The sequence below is a fragment of the Ascidiella aspersa genome, chromosome 7 (genome assembly GCF_963924565.1).
Source record: "Ascidiella aspersa chromosome 7, kaAscAspe10.2, whole genome shotgun sequence".
Taxonomy (NCBI): domain Eukaryota; kingdom Metazoa; phylum Chordata; class Ascidiacea; order Phlebobranchia; family Ascidiidae; genus Ascidiella; species Ascidiella aspersa.
In genome coordinates this window covers 9,346,151-9,366,258 of record NC_139453.1, presented here as the reverse complement: position 1 = coordinate 9,366,258, position 20,108 = coordinate 9,346,151, and the positions used below count along the sequence as shown (strand labels likewise).

Below are 20,108 nucleotides of genomic sequence, written 5' to 3'. Positions count from 1 at the left end.
AAATAGTTAGAAGTTGTGCTTAATGTTAATATGCCAGTAAATATTCCAGTCACTGTGAACTTTATAAAAAAGCGCAAAACGAGAGCTTTTCAGAACGAATCACAGGTGAACGACACAAAGGAAACTTTTTAGAAGTTGGCGAAGCGGCAAAAAGTTGCTAAGTTTGTTATAAAAGCAGTTGTGAAAGTAAGGCGAAACGGTCCGCAACAGCGTTGCGGTAAAGTTGTTCGTTTTATTGTCAATAATTTTGCTGCTACAATTATATCAGGATAATTTCATCGTTCATTGTTGGATCAGTTAGCCGTACTTTTACTAAAAAAAATACCGGGTATCGTAAAAATAGAATTAGTATCAACCACCCCACTTGCAATAGATCTAAAGCACTGTTTCTCAACCTATAGGTCGCGACCAAAAATGGGTTCCATTTAATTTAGTTGGATACTTTAGATTTAGAAAATTGAATAATGAAAGCACAAGGTATGGATCACATTTATTAAATTCAAACGTTTTATGCCAAAGTTTTAGGTTGTTGTTCGCTTTTAAAAAGTTGAGCAAAGACAATTGGTTCGTCAAAGCTTGGCTGTTGCCGAGAAAAAGCGTAAAACCCTATAACATATTGGGATGATCCTATACAGATATATGATGTTTTAGACGAAAAAAAATCTCATTTCTATGCTAAAACAAGCATAAAAATAGAAATAAAATGAATTTTCCAGGTTATTAGGCTAATTTGCTTTGGTCTCGTGAGGTTTAGTTACTGTATATCTAGGTTTACAATTTAATCGTTTTTGTTCAATTTACATTTAAGGAAGAAAGTCCACTTTGGATACCAAATCGTGGTTTTAAAGTGGCTTTGTCGAAAGGCTGTGAAGAATTATTATTTAGCTTTGTGTCAACGCGGAATCGCTGACGCAGTTCTCGTATTATTTGAAAATAAACTGTGCAATAAATTTTGGCGAGAACATAAGTTTTCCTTTTAACTTATCTTTGCCTGGAAGGTTTCATAAAATCTCTATTTATAAAATCTGTTAAAATCGTAAAAAAATTATCATCACCGAAACCTAGAACCTTAAATTTTGCCCAGAACCCGAAACTATAGTTTGTGAAGCGTACGATTTAAACGTAAAATGCATAGCAAGAAAACTGATGCGGCTGTAAATTTTAGAATAGTTAGATAGATATTTGTATTTGCACGTTTGTGATGGTTTCGAAAATTACGCAAAGTAACGAAGAAATTAACGCGCAGGGTGCAAAAGGGTACAGGGTGACGACAAAATAAAATGACGATTTAATAAATAAACTGACAGATAAGAAACAATAAATTTTACTTAGGAAGAAATGCCACTTTTTTGTTTATTCAACGATTGAATGACAACTTAAAACAGAGATTGGACAAATACTTTTGCTTGGTATAAACAGAGATTAGCCAAGGGCCACCAACCAAGTCACAACGGTAAGACTAAGGAAATGTCAATGCATATTAAACTCGAAATAGAATTACACGAAAGTACTGAGGTGAGATCAATGAGGAAAGTCAACATAATATTATTTTGGCGATTTAAAGCAGTGGTCCTTAATCTCCGCAAACCGGTCGAACCCCTATGTTATTCTTCAAGCTATCGTTGAGCTCAAACTTTGCTCTTAAAATGGGTCATATACAGGATTTGAGTGTTGGGTGAACATTAAAGTTTTAGGGATGACGTCACAAAGTTATTTTAAACTTGACGTCATAAAACACTTAATCTTGAAAACACCTCTTGTTCTCAAGCCCCGCAGCCTTAAACCGGGTATAATATCAAATTGCAAATAATTTGGGTTTATTTTGGTTATATAAAAAAATTCAAGCTAAATGGATACATGACGCCTTAGGCACAATATAGACGTTCTAATTTACCTTGAAATAACGGCATTTATAGTTAAACCTAATAGAAGTTGTATTTTATAGTGTTTAGGAGTCACAAGTCGCAACATGCCATTGTATGCATATAGCTGATTAGATTTTGTTAAAACGGACGCGATAATTTCAGCGAAAATCTATCCGAATACCTATATGACGATATATTATAATATCGAGTTGTTAAAACGGGTATAACAGGTGCATTACCTTTCAAGTGCATCGTTTGGAACTGTATGCCATTGCATAAAAAAGAAAATATTTTTTTGTGAATTTACAAGAGAAACTTGTACTGGGCATTCAGCAAACGCCTCAAGTTTATTTTTATATTTTGTTTATAATTTTTTAAAAAGTTGTTTTTTCAATCTATAAAAGGTGCTTTATGGTCAGTCTAAAAACGAATTGCGAGGAAAAACGCGAAAAAAAAATCTAATCGACATCACCAATGTCCATTTTTTCCTTGGTCAGTTCTTTGTACGCTTTAAGTCTCTTTTCTCCGCAAAAGAGCTCAACCATTTTCCGGTAGCTTTGCGCGTTGTCTTTTTCGAGAGCAGCGACAACTGCCTCCCTAACCTGGTCCCGGGTTGGAAATTTCTTGTGGTTTTCCTTGTTCACTCTACGCGCGATTTCGAACTGGATCTTGGCGAAAGCTTGAAGCACCCGGCTTCGGGCGCCAAACTTCATTGCCGACATTTTGTTCCTCATTATCTCGTTGAACTTTGCCGCGAAGCCGGACGCGAGTACGTTGCTGGAATAAATCACTTTATAAAAGCTTGATTAGCATATGTATTACACTATAGCAACCCGTGAGATGGTACGCACTTGTGCGATTGGAAAAAATTGTAATGCGGATGACAAACGTCGTGCGGATGAATGTGCGTATAAAAATAATACATTATTTGTGTAATACAGTAATCAAATAAGCTGGTGCGCCCACTTATGCGGTAAAGGTACATTAATATAATCTCTCTTGGGTTCATTGCAGCTTAAGTTATTTGTTTTATATCGGTCAAGGCTTAGGCTCACGGTTCAATACACAAACTGTTTCATTGCTATTTCGAAAATAGGGAAAACTAAAGGTTACCAACTTCGTGCCAATGGACATTTTCCGAAATAAAAAAGTGCGAACGGTTCTTTTAAATGCACTATAGTTTTCTGGTAGGTCACCATAACTATTGAATAAAGTCCAAGTCAAGTTAGGAGCATAATGGTTACAGAAGTAAAGGTGGCATTTTTAAAGTTTCGAGTAACTCTTCATTCACTTTCAAGATTCGAAACGTTCAAAATGATATCTATTCTTTATGAGCTTTGATATTCTTACTATAGGTCCAAGTCAAGTAGTTTGCAACAATACCAACAATAAGCATTAAAAATCCGTAAACTCGGTGGTTATAACCAACATCCCAAATAAAAATATCAAAAACCCAACATATGACATTTAAAAATAATTACATAACCAAATTTTAATAAAAAATGTTTACCATAAACAATTAATTTCAACCCAAGTTATTTGACACAATGACTTGAGTCCAAATCAGGTCATTTGTCCAGAAGACTTAAGTCAAGTCAATTATTTATAAAACAGTGACCCAAGTCAATGACTAAAGTCATTACAACGCTGCAAAGATGGCTTTAAGATTGTCTTCTCACCTATTTAGCAAGTCGTCCCATGTGGGTATCACTCCCTTGCCAAAAACAACTTCTCCATTTCGCGGTTGCTTTACTTTTTTCACCACGTAAACCCAAAGAGGGGGACCATGCGTTGAACACAGTAATAAAAAACATGTTGCTCTTTCCAATAACGATTACTAAAAAAATAGTCATTTACGTTTCAGCAGTATAGTTGGATTTCGAACGTGCAATATAAAACTTTGGCTAAATGCGTCTGTACAAAAGTTGAAAACCTTTGTTGTATAGTTTAGACGTACAAATCAAAACTCCCGCCTAAACTACACGTTTAGGATATTATTAGCAGGGCTGCCGAGTCGGTCAAAAATAACCCGAGCCCGACTCCCGAGTCTGACTCCGGTCAAATGTGAGATTTCGTCGAGTCCCGAGTCCGGCCCTGACTTTACCGTCTGTATTCCGCCAATTAATGTAACTCAAATAACGTGGACATTTAGCAATCCACTTGTAGGGTTGGCATATAATTCATTCACTCACAATACATGGTTGGAAAAAATCCCACCATATGCTATTCCACCTTTACAATTTCCAGTTGGCGTCCATAACAGTTTTAAAATTTGGTACTGCGCATGCGCATGTCGGAGACTCGGGTAAGTTTTACATGGTCTTACTCGAGTTCCGCGTCCCGAGTCCGACTTCAGCAAAACGAACCGACTCCTCGAGTCCCGAGTCTGACTCCGACTCCGCAGCCCTGAATATTAGTAGACTACTTAAATTTTAAACAGTGCCTTTGGGAAAAAAGGTGCAAGTAAAAGCCTTTTTACACCGGTTGCGAAACACTGTTCTAGAGTTTTTGGCGTTGTTTGGTCCATTGATGCCTTATTGTATTTCACCAAGTTAAGTACTAAAACAAACGTTATTTCATTCCAATTTGTGCGGAATTTATGTAAATAATAAAAACTGCTTACTCGCTGTCGGTCAGATTGCGCAAATCGTATCCAAACTGGGCTCCGGTGAAATCAGCACAGGGAATGTACCACTAACCAACATGAAAGATATATCAATATAAACACATTAGAAAAATGATTTATTTTGTTTGATAAATACACTTTATTCTATATTTTACGTCATTAACGTATAGATTACATTCAGTCATGCTATTTTTTTGGTCAGACAACTGGCGCGGGATAAACACATTTTAAATACCTACCTCTAATTCTAAGTCAACTTTTGATAGCTTTTCTTTGTTCGCTTTAGATATTTTGCTCAAATTGTTGTTTGGTCTTCTTGCTGTTCGCATTATAAACTTATGCGGCCTAGGAGCCATTTCCACTGTTCAGTTGTTGTTGAACAACAGTACTTTATCAGTGCTGCGAAAATTTATATTGGGTATCACAATAACATGTCCAGTATAGGACATTTCTAACCTGCAGTATTGCCTTGTCCAAAATATCGGATACCTGTATAGGTAGCCTATCACAATAAAATACGAAGTATCTGACATCCCTTTATGGTCAGTTTCCATGCAAATGGCAATGTCTATACTTTCAGTATAACATCAAAACTCTCAAATATGCACGTTAGAACACGTCATAAAGAAAGGCAAGGGTTTAAGTTACAGTCTTTAACTATAAACATAAAAATAGGATGACCAGTAAATAAAAAGACCGAATGGTTGAACTTACACTAGAACTCCAAAAGTTTGCATCAAATCTGATTAGAAGGTATAAACTTACAAATCACTCTACCTTCCCTATTTTGATAAGTCTCGAATATCCGCTCGACTGTTCTTAATCGCATTGTGTTGCTAGCCTATACCTTGGCGTCACAATGTGACTACTCGAGCGTTTGTTATTTGTTTAACCAAGAGAACTTCGAGCTTGCCTAGTGGTGGTTTAACCATTAACTTGCCATACAAATGGTATTCAGTTGTTTTTATATGTAGTAAATACTGTAGTACGCTATATTATGACGGCTTGTAACGAAATAGAGTTATAAGTGTGCTTTCTTTGCATTTCTCAATAAAGGCAAAGGGGATAAATGCGTGACACCCATACCATTTCCTTAGAAAAACATTTGAAGAACACAAAATTCATTTTCCCACCTTTTATTTGTATTTTTTCCCCAAAAATTGTCAAATAAACGCCACATTCTTGAAATGTGTGCAAACTAAGGCCAAACACCAAATAAGAAAATTAATACGTGACCGAATGATATTTTTTGTGGGGATTGCTTGTCATTTTACGCTGCGCAAACATCGGGGCAGTAGAGAACTGTTTTTTTAGAACTTTAATTTTGGTGCAAATGTTTAATTTTAAAAGTAATTTTTATTGCTGATTTAAAGTGAAATTTTATTATTCAAATATTGCTACGGTTAGAAAAAAACCTTTTTAAAAAATGTAAATTTTGTCATGCTAAAAACATCAAAACGTCTCAAATTTGATTTACTAAATTGGGCGAATTTAAATGTGGTATTCGGTGCAAAACCGAAATGAGTTTTAATGATGTTGTGTATTTTTGTCGACACGGTCCAGCAATCCTGTTGTAATAGAAACCGCGAGGGGATTTTTGTCACTATCGTAGTGAACCGTGTACTTAGGAAGATGATGCTTTCTGAGAATGTTTGGTATCGGTATTAAATTTGCTTTATTTTCGTTTTTCTGTGGCTCGGCGGTATATTCAACCGTACTCCTTGATAAAACCTTGGCTCAAAGTAAGATAATTTTACAGTATTTGTATATTATGTTAGAAATGAATGTTTCCTGTTTTGTTTGGAAGAGGCCCTTTATAAATTTGTTAAAGTTGTTCCTGTTAGTTGAATTTTTATTTAATGAACAAAACTGTTGTGAAATCAGGTTCTCATATCGACTTAAATATGAAAAATTGTAAATGTCAACCAAAAAAAAATTGTAAATAATAAAGAACAATGTTTTTCAGACACACATTCTTTGTCTTCAGAATTTATTTTTAAATTATCCAAATTGGTAAGTTTGTTTTAGTACTGTGTAAAATGTTTAGTGTTAATTTTACACTTTTTGATTGTCTTTTGCTGTTTTGATTGGATGTTGAATTTTAATCATCCTGTATATTAGTGCAAAAATATATATCATAACGAAAAGCGATTTAAACAAAATTCTTAATTAAACATCAATTTGCAAGCAAATATAAATAAAAACCTAGTTATTTAGGTATAAAATTTTATAAATATTTACCATATTTAAGTATTTAATTTTTTAATTTCCATCTTTATTATGTTTCAATTTAATTTTGCAATTTATATACATCTTTACTTTTGGTTGTACGTTTTTATTATTTTATTTAAAATTATTTTTAATTTTTATTTTCTTTATTCCGATTGTTTTGTGTATATGCTTTATATGAGATGAATTCCTAATTGTGTGCATATATATGTAAATAGTGTAAACATTTTTGAATCACCTTTGTGTTTCTCATTTGCATGTTTTTTCAACTCACTGTACACTTCCATCACTCCATTTGTAAGTATCACTTTTGCATGATGTTTTTCTTTTGTAATTCACATATAAAATGTAGAGAAAGCTGTGTCCTGTTGTTATACACACACTACTTAAAAATTGGGTTGTCTTGCTTAGTAGCAGTACTATCTTTAAACCAGCAGCTTATCTATGTCATGTTTACAAATCTATAATTGTAGAATGTTGATTTAAGGAATTCTAAAAAATGTGGTTTTATTTTGAATGTACAATAATTTTATTATAATATCTTTCAGCAATTTGAAAGGCTACAAAGAGCAAGAGAGATGTAGACCCAGTTTTTGATCAACTTTTGTCATGCACATCTGCATATTGCAAAGAAGTTTTTGAAAAGGCAACATGTTATGTTGTTCATCCAACAGGTTGCTATTACTTTTGTAATTTAACCTGTCTTCATGCATTTTATTGTCTCAGTATATATTTTTTTCAATTATTAAGGTAAGATTTCACCCTGCAACTTTAAAAAAGGTTTGAATAATTAGTATTTTACTAGTGTATCTATAAATTTGTAGTAGTAGTTTTAACTGAAAAAAGAAATAAAAAAAATTGTAATGATTATTTACACTGCATGTTGTCTACAAATAAAAGTTAATCAATAATAGTAGGGTTGGACATTTGACCAGTCAAATAAAATCCAGTCAATTGACCAGTCAAATAAAATCCAGTCAATTGACCGGTCAAATACTCGTCAAATAGGTCAAATATTGGTCAAATACTATAAACACTATCATAATGCAATTGAAGTTAAAAATATACCTTGATTTTAACTTTAAACAAATATATATGAACGTTTTGGCTCAGATACAATGGTTTGTAAAACAAAAACAATTTATTTTTGACTATCAATAAGAATTTTTGCAAAACCATGCCCATCTTATAGCAATACTGTAGCAGTTACTGTAGCAATTTTTACCACTACTACAACCACCAAGTTTATTAACGAAAGTTAACAACAAGTAAATGCATCAGGTAAAAAAGTATTTTACTCCTCGTCACAACTTTTGTCACTATCTGATTTTTCTAAATCATCACCAGGATTCACTAAAGACAAGGGATTTGGTTCTTCTAAATTTCTAAGTAGCCTAAGATTGTGGTATACCCCAACTAGTGTTTCCTTTTATGACAAACGCGATTCATCATATACGTGCATTTATTCTAAAGTTCTAAACAAAATAAATCTACTTTACTTTTCAAACACTTTGTTATTACCACAGAACATGTGTTTGCATCAGGTAAACCCTGCAATTTTATATTTGAATTATTTAAAAAAGTTACAATCAAGATTATTAACAACTCATATCACAAAACAACTCTTAAAAAATTTACACTATTTAAATCGAATATTAGTATTTGACCGGTCAAATGAACTGCGGTCAATTGACAGGCTTGCCAACCCTAAATAATGGTAAAGGCTAATATTTCTTTTATGTGGCTTGCTTTGTCTAGACTTCCAAAACATGTATTTATGTGTTTCGATCTTCATTGTAAAATGCTAAAATAAACAATAATGAGAGTCAGCAGTTGAGCTTTTAGTGCAATAGTTTGCTAATTGATCTTATGTCAATAAGATTTGCATATTTTAATTGTAGAAGTATTATTACCTGCATGTTTGGTTGTCATAGAATTTGCTGGTCTAGTCCCTGGCATATATGGATGCAGTGGTGACACCATTTGGTCAGTTTTGTTCCAAGGTCCTTGTGAATGTCAAAATTTAACAACAATATTTAATGGAACAGGTAAGATATATATATATCTGTTTATATATGTATACATCTAGCTGCATTAGTTTACCTGGCTAGTTTGACTGAGATCGTTCTGAGCAAAATTTCTTCAAACTTTAAGAAAATTGCAGAAGCAGTACGAAGAAATGACACCTTTTACAATTAAATTAAAAAAAAATTATGCAATTTTCTTATGTTTAGAAAATAGCATACTAAAAGTTCAGTGAAAAGAATTTGTTTGCATATGCTTTGATGTTATACTTACGCTATTATTTGGATTGCCACTGAAAAAGGTCGATGAACACTGATTTAAGAGATATATAGAAATTGTCGTGACAATTTTTGTCTGCTACCACTTCAACAAGGTTCTGTACTTTCTATTTAGTTTATGGAATGGCTGTCAGTGAAAATGGCTTGCATTGGCTCAGTTCAGATGAAAGGGAACTTTTCACTCTTAGCAACTCAACTGGGGCCATCAACATAACATCAGAGAAGATATTGAATTTCAATGATTCCTCAGCAGGTGACACATTAAGTTGATAACCATATCTAAGTGATAACGAGTTTTTTTAGTTTTGTAAGTTATTTAAACTCGATACCTTGTCGGGAAAAAAACTTAAATGTTAGTTATTGTCTTACAAATAATTTTAATTAAAAAAACTTTAACATATATTTTTGATGATATATTTGCAATAATGTTAGTAGAATTAACTACAAATATGAAATTCTAAGAAATGCTCTTGACTCCCATTATTGCCTACTTCATAATTGCTATTTTAACTGTTACTATAATACATGTTTTGCCTTGAACTACCTTCCTTAAAAACCCTTATACATTTTTAGATATAATTTGCAACATACCCAGTCGACCCATTGCAATTCCAAGACCAATTAACATTGGTGGCAGTAGTGTAGCCTTCAATGTTACCACACCCTCGGCAGTCAACAGTATTCCCATTTGTTCAAACCACACTACCTCAATTCAAACTACTTCATTGTTATTTTGGGAAGCTGACATTAAGCACTGTATTGGCAATGCTGATTGCAAATCAAAGGTAAGGTTATCATTGTAAATTTTCGTTTACCCCAATGATGAAACAAAGATGGAATTTATAAGTTTATTTTAAAACAAAAATTTAAAAAAAATTGCTGTTTATAATGGCATAAATCATATAGAAATAGATTTAAAAAAATGATACACATAAACAAATTTTATAATTAAAACTTGGTATAAGTGTGATCTATGTTATTTTTTAGACAATATCTAATACAACTCAGGCTGATTTAAACGCCTTGAAGCCAAATACAGAGTACCGTGTTCAATTACTTGTATCAAAGACGATAGAAAATTGGTCGCTTGCATATTTATCGGCACCTCTTACTGTTAACACTTCTTGTGGAGGTAAGTTATTTAAATATATGGCTTTAGGTCATTAGTGGCTTCTGCAAAATACTGGATTTTATAGAGGAGAAGATCCATAGAGACCATGTGGCCATTGCCCCCCTGAAACTATTTTCTTTGTAAATGCAAATCTGCTTGAATCTGTGTATTTTTTATGTCTAAACATACTTTGTTAAATGGTTTGAGCCCAAATGCGTGATGTGTCTTACAATGAAACACATAAAAATGTCCACTGGAAAATGTTGATCACGTCACGTTTTGGCGTAAATTTTATAAAACAACTTCGTTTTAATTGAGTAACATGTTGTTTTGCAATTAAGTATAGCACCGATTTTCGCAGTGTTTCACAAATATTATCGATATTTGTTTTTTAAAAACAAGTTGTGCTACCTACTGATTAACGTCTCGCGTCTAGAGTTGACCCACGTTGCTCTGTCGGATAAAAAAAGTAAAATACAGTTTTGAAGCATAATGGTTGGCTTTTAGTTAGATGTAGTAAGAACATAAAAGCTTATTTAAAAGTACGCAGCATTTTGAACGTTGCTAATATTTCTTTATCTATTTTTCACATAAAATTCAGTAATTTAGACAAGTAGCCGTCGTTAAACGTGTTTAACTGACCCCCCGAAATTAAAACCTCTTTTGATTAAAAACCAGTGTCTTCTCCTGTATCTGGGTTGAGATGTTCCCCGCAAAGTTACAAGGAGGTACGAATCGACTGGTCGCCACCATCCGTCCTTAATACAGCCTCCGTAACGTATCAAGTGATTGCCGGCGGAGTTTCGTCCAACATTAGCCGGAACTCTTCCAGCTTTACCGAGTTCACCACCGAGACTCTGGACTACGAGGTAATCTTGCGTGAAAACTAGTTGAACCGATCCGACACTGAAGTGTTTATCGGTGTGCAGGTGTTTTATCAACAGCACAAACGCTTAGACAAGTGGGGTTCATATCTTAACTCCAATGAATGTAATGACATACAAATGAATGTTAAACTAGAAAGAGCATCGGTGTTAGTTAAACATTATTGCCAAACACCAACTGTCTTAAGGACGACTACAAGGTCAAGTCACCATGTGCTCTGTGACCTTTAACCGCTTACTATTTAATAGAATGCTTACTCGATTAAATTGGTCCTAAAACACTTACACTGAAATGTTAACAGGGCGAATTTATTTCGTTTTAAATGGCGCATAAAACATTCGCAATGTTAACACTATTTTTGCATTGTAAATTTATTCACCATTTTTTTAAGTAATAAATTAAATAATAAATATTATAATAATGGCGTTATTGTTCGCGTTTAAATGTTTTTTTTTTAGTTTTAAACGTATATAAACGTGATACTCGGAGGTACCATACTTATCACTGTACTATTTATTCCATAAAATTCTGTGTTACCTGTTTATGTATTGTATATACATAGATTTCAGAAGAAGAAACCTTGGTAAAGTTTTAGGAGCGCATTTTATTGGCGTAGGAGTTGACTAATACTCGAAATCAGTTTTCTTCGAATATGCTCAAGAATATTGCCCAGTAATTGGAAAATGTAAGAATTAAAAATGGCGAGTTAAAAGAAGGCGAAATTCACGGTAATTTGACTGATTGAAAAAATCTTTATATTGTTTATTCCTAGTTCGAACATTAACTTCTTCTGTACAGCCCAATATTGTGTTTTTAGTTTGATTAATAACGTGTACAGTGCTTTTAGCAACTGGCGAGGAATAGCCTGTTACTTGATTGACTTTGCAACTTACCAAGAGCGCAAACTTCGTTTCCGGATAATAGTTTGCTATTGTAGCAAATTGCACTTTGCCAAATGACCCGAAACCGGTCACATCCTCCTAAAATCAACTATTGCAAATTACCGAGCGCTTCTCATAAGTATAGTAGTGTTACGCCAAATTTTAGGATACCTGCTTAACGGCCTGTCGGATGCCAAGTGCTTTACGAAATGTCTTTAAACTGTATCAATATATAGGCGAATCGTGAGTAAAACAATAAAACAAGTAAAAGAATCAAAAACGGCCATCGTCTAGAAAAGGGCGGAAACGTAAATTGCAAAAGTTTCCAAATGTTATCCAAGCTTTCCTCGAAACCAGACTGTCGTCATTCTCCTGGGTTTTATAAACAACTACAATAAGGAGAGAAGGGTGTAAGTGCCAAGTGTAACTAATTAATTATTAGATGCAAGTAGAAAACGTGATACGTTAAGAAATAAAATTTAAAAGGTAATGTGCAAAAGTGGAAAAGCGATATAATTTACGTAAGTGGGAAAGGAAGAGTGCAAAGAACAGACGTGCAAACTATAAGATATCGATATAATGCCACACAAACAAACGATAAAATAATGCGTGTAGCAGTAGTACCGTCGTTTTGTCGGCCAAGAGAAAGCAGACTTGCATTTACGTCACGGCATGTTTGGCTACCGCTCGCACCTCGCCGCGTTTATTGTTGTTTAGCGGAAAAACAACAATCCGATTTAACGTAGTACTGCTTTTTTGCCCGAGCTATTGCCACTATCGCACCTACGGGAGCCCGGCGGCTATTTTGCTTTGGCCAAACTATGTTGACAGGAACAGCGTTTAAACAGGAACCACTTAACATTTTGTCAATCTTGAAAGTATTCGGCTTAATGGAAGTTTTGTCGGCTTGGGTATAATCCAAGCTAAATGCGGTTTACAGAAGAGTGGAGATAGGACTCTTTGTTTGCACACGTTTCATAATCACACTCACCGTGACGTAATGTTTTGGCGTTACGTAATGTCTTGTAAACTGGACAGATGGGAATGAATCACTATTTTATTTTTGGTGTGATTTGAGCGTTAGGCCACAGTTTGTAATCTACCCTAAACTGCTAGACACTAGACCAGGGGTGGCCAGTCAGACAATAAGAGCCGCATTTCTTACTTGGTTAACCGCAAAGAGTCACACCTCACACATTGAAAGAAAAGAGATCCTAGCACTCTATTTCTTGCTCACTTCCACGAAGCGATCGCACGAAACGTGAAAAAGAGTGCCTTTATTCGGATGGACAAATATTTATTTTAGAAGGAGACTTGACGCATTGGTTAAAAAAATGCACATTTATCGATATAATGTCATTTTTCAAGATGATTTGAACAAATAGCCTGAGAATGATTGATTCACAGCTTTATGCCTGTTCTGCGAAGTGAAAAAATCGTACTTTTTGCGTTTATCATGTTTTAAAAGTGTTACTAACAATACATGGCCAAATAACTCTGTCAAACGAAATCGACACATTCCCAGATAACATAATTACGCAGCATGAACTTAAGAGCCGCATAAAACTGGGTAAAGAGTTTTTTTTGTAGACTCGCGGTTTTGTAGATCTCCACACAGAACCTATAATGTCATAGGTTTGTTTATTTTAAAGCTAAAATTCCGTACGCTTAAAATCCCCCAAAATTGTGACTTTCTAGAAAGACAACATGGCAACAAAGTATGCGGATTTTTAACCTGGTAAAGCTTCCCTTCTAAGTGTCCAATATAAAGCTTTCCTCCTAAGTGTCCAAACTCTAAACCAAGAATGTCTTCCACGAATCTAAAACGCCTGCTGTCACAAACCAAGTCAAGTTATTTAGAAAAAAATAAATGATAAGTCAAATCCCATTTAACATATAACTAGATCAAGTCACTTACGTCAAGTTCTTGTCATAAAAACTAAACGTTAAATTATTACATTTGGTAAATTAGTCCAATATGAACAATACACAAAATTACGTGCAAAACTTAACATAACCAACTCAATTTTGTAATGAAAAATGCCTAATGAAAACACTTTATTTCAACCCAAGTCACTTGTGCAAAAGACTGAAGTCAATTCGAGTCAAGTCATTCGAAAACCGTGATTTAAGTTAAGTAATTAACTTAAGTCATTACAACAGTGCAAACCAATAGTAAAAAACGCCGTGAACCAGGAAAAACTCAAGTTTAACCGACGACCAGAAAATGGGAAAAAAATTTCAAGGCAGGTCGAGCGAAATTACCGTTTAAAGCAAACCTTTCAAACACCCATGTTTTGCCTAGGTCCGCGCCTATCCGGTCGACTGCCCCTTGGCGGGTGGGGCTTTTAGCACTGCTGGGATCCGGTGCGCCCCCTACGAAGCCCCAAGTGAGCTGTTGATCGAGAGGGTGACCAGCGACACCATAACCGTCGTTTGGGCGCCTTACCCTCCCGGACAAGTGCGCGAGATTGTGGTGTTTTGGAGATTGGTGAGTGATTAAAAAAGTATATAATTAAATGACTGAAAAACTTTAAGAAGTAAGGAATCTCCCACAGACAATAAAGTGTAAAAGAAAGATTCTTGTTTTTGCGTTAGATGATCTTAAGACTGTTTATAAAAAAAAACATGTTTAAAACAAAAAAATCATTTCTTAAAATTTTACAGAAATATATATATTTCGCTTTATAAATAGGCATCATCAGTTTCTTAATTCGAATGATCATTCGAAATATATATTTCTGGAAAATTTTGAGAAATGATTTCATGTTTTGTACTTGTTTTTTATAGCAAGTCTTAAGATTATAGTGGGTTGGGATTTTTCACTTGTGCATTCGTCAATGCGAGTGCAATTCTCTCCGGGCGAGTTCTAGTTGACCCCCACATGCCCCCCTGGCAAGTGTTTTGTGTTAGACTTATTTTTGTTTTATTGTGTCCAGCCATAAATCTTTAAATTTTGAATCCTTTTCTAATGGTGACCCGGAAGTCATGCAGTATTTTAATTTGGATTAACTCTTTCTGCACGTCGATTCCAGACCACTTCTGGTGTATATGGTTGCAGTTGCGGTAACGCTTGTTAGTAGCGAAGAATACAGCGAAATAATATGGCGCTGTGGGAAAATAACCTTTGACATTGTTAGAATTACTCATATGTTTTGTTCAAAGTCAGTTGTATGCTGTTTTAGTTTTTTAACTTGAGGGTGTGAAACAGGGATGGCGAACCACTGACCCGCAACACATTTTTGAAGACCCACTTAAATGTTATCAATCATTTTCAGGAAAGGATAAATGTAAAAAAAAAATCTTCGAAAACCCTGGTTAAACCATGCTGAAAAGCTTTCTGCTGAAAAATGCTGCAGCATTTATTAACTATTTAGGCTCTTTCAAATTTGGAAATCGTCCAAAATCTTAAATTACCAACCCAGACAGAAACACTTGAAACGATGCAGCAGCAAATTTCGCATAAAATCAGCATAGGATAAAATATATGACCCACATTGACCCACTTGTGCATTTTATAAGGATTAAAGTCGTGCTTTTGACCCGCGTGATGAAAAAGGTTTGCCATCCCTGGTGTCAAATTTAATCGCTAACATACGACGAGGAGCAAACCGTGATAAATTGAATTTGAAAGAAAAAATAAGAAAAAACTTTTAAAAAAGAAAAAAAAAAGAAAAACTTTTTCGCAGGAATCCGACTTCGGCGGATGGACCCCGAGTTTGCCGCAAGGTGGCAGTGCAACGACGGATACGATAACCGACCTTATTTCGGGGACGGAATACCTGCTTAAAGCAAGGGTCACGTAAGTACAGCTTTGTGCAAACCTTTTCAATTGAAATCGCACCGTAACTGCTAGATAAATGTCACGCTAGGACAGCTGCATTTTCTGTGTTCACCATCTAAAGTACAAGGAGACTGCGTTAAAATAAATTAAGGACAAAACAAAGATACATAAAACGTCGAAAAAAATCGTTGTTTTTATCGAAACTTTATTGTTTCAAAATAGGTGATCAGGTGGCACTATATAAACAAAAAATGTATTGTATTATTTGCAAGCATTCGCACAACCGTGCTTCATTATCATCACCAGGTCAAAGTAAAAAAAAAAACTTTTTCGCAATACAATTTTTAGATTTTCTGCTTTGACCTGATGAAGCACTGTGCGTAAGCTTGTCGAGAATACAAAACAGTTTGTCTTTATACAAATACGTCTATTTACAGAGATTTATTATTTCAACGTATGCTACAAAACTACAAGATAAAATAGTCCATAAAGATACGATAAAATTAGTGTTGAAACTAGAATTATTGTCATTATTTTATTTTGTCTTCAGTAAACTAGTTTTAGCTTACAAGTTTTTATTACGTTCTGCTTTTTACATAAAATTCAACTTGTAAATATAGATGTTACAGTAGGATTAGCAATCAATATTAAAGTACAACTAAACCGATTTCTAAGCTTTTGTTGTATAGGAGCCTTAATTACATAGGTCACTGTTCTCTCAATAATAGAGTCAAACATACGTTGTTCGAGGTCTTCGTAACGGTCAGAATGCTATCTACTTCTGTATGGGCTTTGATATTCTTGCTACTTCTTACTACAACCTCCAACCATTATACTCCAGATGTTGTTCTGTTTGGTAAATGCGATTTTTTAAGAAATTAAATTGAAGAAAAACTAATTGTTCAAAACAGTATCGCAAACACTAATACGTTTTCTTATCGCAACAGAAACTTAAGCATTCATAACGTACAAAGTGCAAAGTATATTCTCAATGACCAAACTGCTGTCTAGCGATATCAGTTGGTAGAGCGACGGTCCCGGTATGGTCGGAAGTCTTGAGTTCGAACCTCACCGCAGGCAATCTGTGTTTTTTCCTGATTGACGCAACTGAATTTGCTAATAAGAATAACCTATCGAAAAGTACGCGGTATAACACAAAACAATGATATTTAAAGTAAGAATATCAAAGCCCATACAGTAGTTGGAAGCGTTTTGTTTCTAATTACTCTTTATTCATTCTTCATTTATTTTTAACATCGTTTAAAATGTTGAAATTGCTACCTACTTCTGTATGGGCTTTGCTATACTTACTATGTCTTACTACAACTTTCAACCAGGCTTGGACAACTAGATAATTCTAGTTTTCCAATTGAATGGATTAGAGCAGGGGTTCTTAACCAGGGGTACGTGTACCCCTTTGGGGTACTAAGCACCATAGCAGGGGGTACGCCATGCAATGTGAAATTATGCGCTATTTAGGCATATTGTTGAAGAATGCGTAATTTACGAAGAGCAAGAACAAAAAAAGCCATTTTTGTAAATTGACTGATTCTTGCATGTATTCAACACGTAATTTATAAATACACTGAGTTTTACAATTTTAATTACTTCCTTCTACCATCGTAGACGGGGGGGGGGGGGGGGGGGGGTACGAGAAAATTTCATGAAAGCTAAAAGGGTACGAGCGCCTAAAAGGTTAAGAAACACTGGATTAGAGCGAAATGCGGCTAATTGTAATTCTAATCTATTTTGTGACATGCGTGTGTGATCTGATTCTAGCTCTAACCCGATTCGGATTCTACTAAAAATGTTACTTTGTCGGCATTTTTAGTCACTCAGTCGAAACAACAAACTTGTTGGTGATTTTTACATTATCAAAAGGATAGGTCATTGTTACATCCACGCTAAAATATATAAAAAATTAGAGCACAAAAATTTATCGTTCATATTCTTATAAGAACAAATTGCGATTCAATTAAATTGATTGTAAATAATTCTTGTTCAAATTTTAGTTGAAATTTTGGTTTTGAAGAATTCGGTAATTCTAATTCCAATCTAACTTGGAAAAACTGACATGCTCTAATTTTAATTCTAATCTAATTTAAAAAAAGCTAAATTAAATCTAGTTTTCCAAGTATAAATAATATATTTTTTTTTTAGTTACGTCAGCGAACGCGTTGCCGAGACGCCTGGTTCCGACGGCGTCCTGACCTTCGAGGGGGTCCCAAACGCCCCCAGGAACGCCACGATCGTTGGCGCCACCCCAGATGGGTTCCTGACCTGGATGCAACCCCTCCCACTGGCCGGGGGAAGACCCGACGTTGACAATTACTACATCGAAGCCAGGTAAAGATATTTTGTCAAGGTTTAAGTAAGTAGGTAAATTTTGGAGCATAATGGTTGGAGAATGTAGTAAGACGTAATAAGAATATCAAAGCCCATACAGAAGTAGGTATCATTTTGAACGTTTCGAATAACACCTTATTCGTTTTCAGTCAAAAAAATGATTGAAGATTTATATTCGAAACGTTCAAAATGACACCGACTTCTGTATGGGCTTTGATTTTCTTATTAAGTAAGTTTTATTTGTCACGCGTAAGGTTAATTACAAATAAGCAATTGTCGAACGAAAAAGTAAACTCCATCCTTAACATGGCCGGCACAGCCAGGGGCCTAAATACCTTCAACTCAGCTGTGCCGTTAGGATTTTAGGCATAATTATAACAGAAATAAAACCAAAAATTAGTAATATTGATTATAGTATTTTATTTTTTTTGTCTCGCCATTACCAAACTTAGGAAAGTCTTTGTTGGTCTTCAGATATTAACTGACAATTATGTTATCAAAATGTCTAGTTTTTTGAAGCATCCAATATTAACAAAATGTTAATTTTGCACTGCAATTTGTGTCAACTGGAAGAATACAACGCTGATTTTAAAACCTGTATCGCAATACAATTTACTGCGTTGGTAAAAAAACTTACTTATAAGAAAAACATCACTGAACTAAGAAATTAAACAAGAAAAATACGGAACAATCGTATTTCGCTTTTATATAGTTATTCAAAACAGGCGTCTACAATTGTGTAGGGTACTATGTATTGATCTGTAATATAGCTTGATAATGAATGGCAAAGACAAAAAGGTCGACCAGATAGACATCATCTTAAAAAAGACGTTTCTGAATATGATTTATCGTATCGAAACGTCTTAATCAAGATGTTGATCTACTCGAGCTTTTTGGCTTTGCAATTCATTATTATCTAGAGTTTTCTATAGTTGTTCAAATTTGCTATTTTTCGATAACTAAGCCAAAAAAACGACACGGAAAGAGGTAAAATATTATGCCGAAGTAGGTCTCGACAATTTTATTTTAACAGGAATCGCACCGACCCGTCCTATTTCCGCGTCCTCTACGGCAATTGGTCACTGGCTACAAAGATCAGCTCAAGAGCCGAACGAATTTGGAAGATCGCCAACCTCACCCAGTTCGACTGGTACGAGTTCAGGGTGAGTAATCATGTCCTACTCCAGAGGTTCTTTAACGTTTTTTACGCGACCACTTAAAAATATTTTGTCGTGATGGTCGGAGATGACGGCATAAAACAAGTTAACTTTAGAAACCTTCTGTTTTCAGTCCGAAAAATGTGGAATAGAAAGGGGTTCTGGATACATTACAGAAGAAGGCGTCAAAGAGTATTTTTAAATTAACATATTAATCCAATATTTAAGCACTACATTGATTTTAGTTCTTGTGGAACACGGTCGGCATGAAATATTTAGAGATGGCCTCAAAAATCAAGTAAACTTAAGAAACCTGTTGTTTCGCTTCAAAAAAAATGTAAAAAAAAATTAAAGGGGTTCTAAATACAATAAAGGAGAAGGCGCCAAAGCATATGTTTTTATTTAATTTATTTTTATTTGAATATTCATCCAATATTTAAATACCACATTAACATAGGTTCTCGTGGACCAAGATCGGCATGATTTTTTTTTTATGACGTCAGAAATTTACGTCATAAAACAAGAAAACTCTAGCTAGCTGGTGTTTTTGCTCCGAAAATGTAAAATCGAAATGGTTTCTAAATGCATTAAAGAAAAAGGCGCCAAGCATATTTTAAATTAATTTATTTTTATTAGAATATTCATCCAGTTTTCTAAATATCACACTTATATTTGAATTAGGCCTTTATGGACCCCTACAAACTAGTCGGCGTACCCCCTAGGGGTTCACGGACACCGTTTATAAACATCGACTGTACTCCAAAGAGTAAAGCGTTTGTCGTGGTTTAAGGCAAATGAGCTTGATCGGTCACTTTAAAACTGCTGGTCAACAAATAATGGGTTTGCACTCGTTTTTTTGGGAACTTTTTTCAAAAAGATATGATGTAAGTGGGGTTACACCAGCTTAACACACAGTGTATA

General features: G+C 34.6%; 1 protein-coding gene and 1 long non-coding RNA gene across 2 annotated transcripts in view; one reads left to right on the top strand and one right to left on the bottom strand.

Annotated features, from left to right (window-relative positions):
- Positions 1-1,196: 1,196 nt before the first annotated feature.
- LOC146137610 (uncharacterized) lies at positions 1,197-5,274 on the bottom strand. The gene is made up of 5 exons (XR_014501430.1): positions 5,206-5,274; positions 4,731-4,890; positions 4,489-4,559; positions 3,545-3,702; positions 1,197-2,642 (listed from the first exon to the last, which is right to left on the bottom strand). It is a non-coding gene; the product is annotated as an uncharacterized LOC146137610 (long non-coding RNA).
- An 834-nt stretch (positions 5,275-6,108) lies between these two features.
- The window catches only part of LOC146137608 (proto-oncogene tyrosine-protein kinase ROS-like), a 48,418-nt gene continuing 34,418 nt past the window's right edge, over positions 6,109-20,108 (top strand). Inside the window, exons 1-12 of the mRNA XM_083394395.1 lie at positions 6,109-6,233; positions 6,458-6,504; positions 7,280-7,394; positions 8,655-8,768; positions 9,139-9,276; positions 9,597-9,808; positions 10,011-10,155; positions 10,813-11,003; positions 14,206-14,391; positions 15,590-15,702; positions 17,845-18,030; positions 19,064-19,193. Coding sequence (XP_083250521.1) covers positions 6,140-6,233; positions 6,458-6,504; positions 7,280-7,394; positions 8,655-8,768; positions 9,139-9,276; positions 9,597-9,808; positions 10,011-10,155; positions 10,813-11,003; positions 14,206-14,391; positions 15,590-15,702; positions 17,845-18,030; positions 19,064-19,193 — 1,671 coding nt within the window. The 5' untranslated portion in view covers positions 6,109-6,139. The remainder of the gene's footprint in view (positions 6,234-6,457; positions 6,505-7,279; positions 7,395-8,654; positions 8,769-9,138; positions 9,277-9,596; positions 9,809-10,010; positions 10,156-10,812; positions 11,004-14,205; positions 14,392-15,589; positions 15,703-17,844; positions 18,031-19,063; positions 19,194-20,108) is intronic.